General features: G+C 30.2%; 1 protein-coding gene across 1 annotated transcript; it reads left to right on the forward strand.

The window, feature by feature from the left end:
- The first annotated feature begins 2,377 nt into the window (after window positions 1-2,377).
- On the forward strand, window positions 2,378-4,383 carry LOC21390050 (60S ribosomal protein L15-1). Its single transcript, XM_010108860.2, has 4 exons — window positions 2,378-2,490; window positions 2,767-2,933; window positions 3,500-3,697; window positions 3,976-4,383. Exons 1-4 carry the CDS (start codon window positions 2,487-2,489, stop codon window positions 4,219-4,221), a joined length of 615 nt encoding a protein of 204 aa, XP_010107162.1. The 5' UTR covers window positions 2,378-2,486; the 3' UTR covers window positions 4,222-4,383.
- Window positions 4,384-6,690: the final 2,307 nt, after the last annotated feature.

Below are 6,690 nucleotides of genomic sequence, written 5' to 3' on the forward strand. Positions count from 1 at the left end.
AATTTATTTTCTTATTTTAAATAATTATGCAATTGATATTTATTATTTTATTATCCTTTTATTATAATAAATATTTTAATTTTGATTAATTTTAATATAATAAGTTCTCAACTTATTTTTAAAATTAAAACACAAAATTTACTTATGGGCTATATTAGTAATTTTACATCAATTCATTACAATTCTGGATGTAATTAAACACATGAGAATCCTGTCACTAAGTAAATAACTTATTCTGACTCTTATTTCTCATTTTAGATCATATCAACTCCAATTCTACTCACTCCAATTCATGACAATTCCAATTACGTGCAGGCAAACATGCCAATAGTATATTGACTGTTAATTTGGGTACTCTAAAATGTTATATTCTCAATTGGTCATCAATTGGTCATTCTAAAATGTTATATTCTCAATTTCTACACTCTCTAAAGTCACCATAATTTACATATGATCAATCCTTCCTAGGGTTAGTAATAGTTTGCTTCCCTTCAATGGATATTCCCTTCAATAGTTATCCAAATGTTTCTTTCAACAATTATACAATAAACATAATCAGAATATAAAAAGGTCAATCATTTCTAGAACATTTATATATACTTCGGTTCCAACAAAACAATGTCTTCAAATTGAATAAGTTCTTCATTTTTCTATAATAGAAACAGTCAAATCAATTATACTAGCGGATGATCTTTAATGCATATACTATCAATAACCCAAATAAAATTCATAGTGTTATTATATCGGTTAGCAATTTCAATGTTACTTCTTAAGAAGGAATGAAAAGAAAAGCTCAAATTCGGAGTTACTTATACAAGTTTTAGATTTATTTCATCTATCTAACAATACATAAAAAAACTAAAAACTCTTTCAATAATACTTTTTCTTTAGGCTGTCATGTGGCGGCCTCTCTTTCTCCTCTTTTTTTTTTTTTTTTTTTCACTTCTTTACTTTCTTATCTTCTTTTTATTTTTGTGTTTTGTGAATTTTTTTATAGTTAAAATTTTTACGTGAAATTTTTAAAAATAAATTTTGCTCACATTACTCTTATAAAAGTAATTTATTTTACATATATTTCTATTTAATTTTATTTTTATCAATATTAAAGTAATCTTTTTTCCGTGTACCTCCTGTTATATCCAAAATTATTTACACATATTTGTTCTAAAAGTCCTCCCATAGAGCACTTTCCAGACTGCCATGTGGTAGCCTCTCCCACCCCTTCCCTCTTTTTTTTTTATACTTTTTTCTATTTTATTATTTTTTAATTTTTTAAATGTTTTGTTCTTTTATTTTAAAATATTTTCTTTCTTACTCTAATTAATGGACTTAACTTTTAAGTAGACTACCTATTTTAACGTAGTATCAAATTTACAAAGTTATTTTCTACGTAATAAATTAATTAAAAGTTAAAACTCAACAAAACATGAAATAAATTTAAAACATTGCATTAATTCGAAAAGCAACTTTTATCTGGAGTTTTAAATTCACATCATACTTAAATAGAATAGTTAAAACTTAATAAAACGTGATGTAAATCTAAACTATAATAATTATAATATTATTATGAATAGTAACTGTCGTCAAAGTTATTATGTAAGTCAATCAAAATTATTATTTATATTAAAATTTTACTTTATAAATAGTAACCGTAAATAATAAATACTATACAAATAATTTTTCTAAATAGTGCTGATAATAAAACTCTCTCTAATTTCTCTCTAATTTTTTTTTTCTTAATTTTATATTTTCTCAGTTTTCATAACAAATATAAAATCGAAAACATATAAAAGATAGCATCTCACCTAATTTTCTCGTTCTAAAAGCAGGCTCAATGGCAAGGCCCAAGTGACTTCTAACATCGTGAATTTTCGGCCCAATTTACTAGACTAAACGAAGGAAGTATTTATATAACCATTTTTGCCCGTTATTTTTGCATATATGTCTTTAATTTAATAATATTATGAATCTGTTCATTTATAATTAATGATATAATATAATTCTTAATAAGTAGTGCTAAAGACACTAATTTAAATCTTAATTTTTATGTATCAACTAATTTCACATATGAGTTGTTATTTTTTATTAGTAAATATAATATCTTATTATTAATTGACGTGACAATATTTTAAACACTTATTAATAAAAAAATAACAACTCACTTATCACATCAATTATATATAAAAATTGATATTTGAATTGGTGTTGAAACATTATTCAATTCTTAATATATCCTTTCTTTAATTAGGTAGTTGTGAATTTATATAATGAATTTTAAAAGATAATTAATTAAGAATAAAAATACGGACTTATATACAAATATAATAATTTGTGTACATTCTATTTTTCCATTTATTGTGAAATACTAAGACACATGTAATTAAGGCTAACAAAGAGCCAAAACCATACTATTTGTAAAACCCTAAAGCCATTGGAGATCCCTGCTTACAGCCGAATTTCAAGAGGAGCAGTGGACGCCATAAACAATGGGTACGTTTCTTCATCGATTTACATCCTCTATGCACACTCAATTTCCATTTCCTTTCGTTTTCTTTTTCTTTATCAACATTTTCTTTGTCAATTATCTACACGATTACAAGATCTTCTCCAATTTTTTGTAGTTTTTTCTCACTTGCCGCTCAAAGTTCGTATCTTTTTCATTGTTCTTAAAGTATTTTTCATATTTGAATTGTGTTATAAAATCGAAGGTCCTGTGTTTGTGATAATGGTGTTGAAAATTAGTGTGATTTTGGGGCTTGAATATAGGGGCGTACCAGTACGTGTCGGAGATATGGAGGAAGAAGCAGTCGGATCTGATGAGGTTTGTGCAGAGAGTGAGGTGCTGGGAGTACCGCCAACACCCTTCCATCGTGCGTGTCACGCGCCCCACGCGCCCTGATAAGGCTCGCCGCTTGGGCTACAAGGCCAAGCAGGTGTGTGTGTGTGTGTGTGTGTATCAGACTTTTTAGGATTGGTATTTTGAGGGTTTAATATATTTGAAAATTGACGCGTGTTTGTGTTTTAGATTGTTACGGTCTATTGTTGTTTTTGTGCAATGTTGTTTCTAGCATTTGTTTGTCTGGAAAACAAGATGGTATATCTAGTTAGATTTTGCTTCATTCTCTTTCTGGTTCCTTAGAATGTGAGGAGAATTGAAAAATATGAACGGCAATCAATAGAGAATTGGTTTTAGACAAATGGTTTTGATTGTCTGAAGATTTTGAGAGGAAATTTTGCTTGTTTTGCGTCTTTTTTGTGCGCAGATGGAAAATTGTTTTTCGATATATACTGTTGCACCCTGATATAGAATTGTGTTTAAAAAGTGTTCTGCTAAGAAATTTGAAAGCATCTATTCTATATTTCAATGTTGGTATAGGTGTTTTAGGCATTTGAATTCTATCCGAAGCACTATATGTAGAATTTGTATTTGAGTTTTTCCTTGACCCAAGCTTTCGCTGCTATTGCTTAATATATGATGGTGACTAAAGTTATTTAACAGGGGTATGTGATCTATCGTGTACGTGTTAGACGTGGTGGTCGCAAGAGGCCGGTTCCAAAGGGTATTGTTTATGGCAAGCCCACAAACCAGGGTGTAACACAGCTCAAATTCCAACGCAGTAAGCGCTCAGTTGCAGAGGAACGAGCTGGACGTAAGCTGGGTGGTCTTAAGGTTCTCAATTCTTACTGGATCAACGAGGTTCGTACAAGAAACTCACTCGGTTTGTTCAAACTGTGACACGCAATTATATTAGCATATTTTCTGTATTCATGACATGTGAATGAACCGAACCATCACACACATCACAATTCACATTGTTTATCAGAATGTGGAATTGGAAACATCTCATTGAACATGGGGATTTTTGTATGAAATTCTTGTGTTTTTGGTTGTCAAGTTTACCTAGGACGATATTTCTATTTTAATCAAGGATAATTTCACTTCATTTTCTGATGCTCTATACTACTTTCTTCCAGGATTCTACATACAAATACTTTGAGATAATCTTGGTTGATCCTGCTCACAATGCAATCCGTAATGACCCGAGGATCAATTGGATCTGCAAACCTGTTCACAAACACAGGGAGCTTCGTGGACTTACTTCTGCTGGAAAGAAATACAGAGGTCTCCGCGGGAAGGGGCACACGCACCACAAGGCCCGACCTTCCAGGAGAGCAACTTGGAAGAGGAACAATACTCTGTCTCTTCGACGCTACCGTTGATTCTCATGACATTGGTGGTGTCTGTATCGGGGTCTTTGTTTTACTTTCTGCTTTTTAGGATTTAAGCTGGAATAGATTATGAAGTGTTGTTTCTATTGGTTGTTAAAACGTGGTTAATTTGGTTGTCCTCAAGCTGTGAAATTTTGTTCTTAATAAAATAGTTTACATTTTTCATCATAAATCTTATTTATGTTGATGACAATTACAAGAGTATTCCTTTTTTTTTTTTTGTTTTTTTTTTTTTGTTTTTTTTTTTGGTTGAAGGTGAGTATTCCTTGTATTTTAGTTAAAGGGGGTTCCTATTCTTTGTCCAGGGAAAGTGTAGTGCTAGGGAGTAGGGATCTTAACTTTCCTCCTAATTAACACCAACTTGGCCTGAAAAAGTTGTTAGCACCAACTCGGTCTCAAAAAGTTGAGATCTCTAGTGTTACTTTCGGAACAGAGAAAAAACCATAGCTCAACTTTATAAATCACATAGAAATTCTCTTCTTGATGTGGACTCGTTGGCTAATAGAATAATTTTTCTTTGAAATGCCCACTTATTCCTTAATTTTTGTTTTAAAACTAAAAAAAAAAAATACATAATAAAATCACAGATAATTTTATTTGTGCTCTCTAAACTATAATACTGTTATCACTTTGCCCTTTGAACTTTAAAAATTAATCCGCCTCCTGAATTATGAAGCGTTATTGATTTTGCCATTTCCGTCTAGTTAATTGACGGAATAATTGACATGACAACATTTAGAAGGGTGGTTTAATTATATACCACAATATGTACCATGTCAGTAGCTTCTTCCAAATTGGTCTGGCTAAGGTTGGTTAGGGTAAAAAAAAAATAAAAATAAAAATTTGGAAGACCCATGGCAAGTAGTAGCCAATGGTATTCAAGATCAAACAATGAACATGAGTTAAGCTCTGAATTTAGTAGAGGAGAGATTGAATTAAAAAGGCTTATGCTTTGTAAATGTAAGCTTGAACCAGTGATTTGAATTGCGAGAAGTTGTGAGAACCAGTAGAAGGTTCTACAGGTGTGCAAAATATGAGGTTAGAGATTTGTTGAGTAAAAATATTTATTAATATTAAAATAATATTTCACACAACATAATTTCACATATACCAGGATTTAATTAATATAAGAGTTTATTATTTTTAGTTCGATCCATTCAAGATTATAAGAATAACCTTTTAATTATAATTCCTTGGTACAAGGGAAGACCTTTTGATTCTAGTTAAAACAGTAAATTCTATTTTCTGTGAATTTGGGAAATTTGGGTTGATTTAAAATTACGGCTGAACTCGATGAATTTAGCCGAGTTGCCTACATACCCCATTAGGGGATCAAGCCACTTGTAGTTCGAATTTTGGGTTTAAAAATTTTGGATGATTCCTCGGTGTATGACCTTATGAGGAATTTACATATTTTGAAGTTTGATTTAGTTTTATTTTGATTTTGTCCTTTATGAGGATTTTTAGGATTGAATTTAGCCTTAAAACTGCACCTAAATTTTAGGTTGCCTACGTATCCGATAGAGAATCAAGTCAATCGTAGTTCTTAATTTTGAATTTGAATTTTGAAGAATTCCCCGATATATGACCATAGGAGGAGTTCAAAGATGTTTTTAAAATTTGATTTGGAATTTTACTTTAGAATTTAGATTTGAAAGTTGTATTTAGATAATTCCTCGGTATATGACCTTATGAGGAATTAAAAGGTGTTTTAAAATTTGATTTGGAATTTTACAATTTGGATTTGAAAGTTGTATTTGGATAATTCCCCGGTATATGACCTTATGAGGAATTAAAAAGTGTTTCAAAATTTGATTTGGAATTTTATAATTTGGATTTAAAAGTTGTATTTGGATAATTCCCCGGTATGACTTTATGAGGAATTAAAAGGATCCTTTTTGAATTTTGTGTTGAGATTTTTTTTGATTTAAAAATTATATTTAATCACCATATGATTTTATGAGACAATAGACTCATCTTTTTGAACTAAGGGACCATAAAAGAGCTCAATTTGTGCACTTTAAATTTTTGGATATTTAATATTCCGAATTTTTTTGAAATTTATCCTTTATCCCTTATTCTTTTTTTTTATTTTAAATTTTATCATATCTAAACTAATTGATCTGATTGTATGATGTATATCCCTTCGTTTTTGTGCTAACGATTTGATTTTAAAAGAAACTTAGGCCTCGTTCATTTCACCGATTCGAGTTTTCAGTTTTAGGTTTTTACAGTAAAAAACTCTCTGAAAATATCACATCTAACTTTTTCTGCTATAGTAAAAAGTTCTCATATAATATCACATCTCAACTCAAATTAAAAACTCGAATTTGTAAAGTGAACGAGGCCTAAGGCTTGCAAACGCATAGCACGTGGACTTCTTCCTACAAATGCTTTCTTCCTGCAAGCGTCAGCACACGTGAAGTCTTGGATATATATATATATATATATATATATATA

The sequence above is a fragment of the Morus notabilis genome, unplaced genomic scaffold, assembly GCF_000414095.1.
Source record: "Morus notabilis unplaced genomic scaffold, ASM41409v2 Scaffold1119, whole genome shotgun sequence".
NCBI lineage: Eukaryota > Viridiplantae > Streptophyta > Magnoliopsida > Rosales > Moraceae > Morus > Morus notabilis.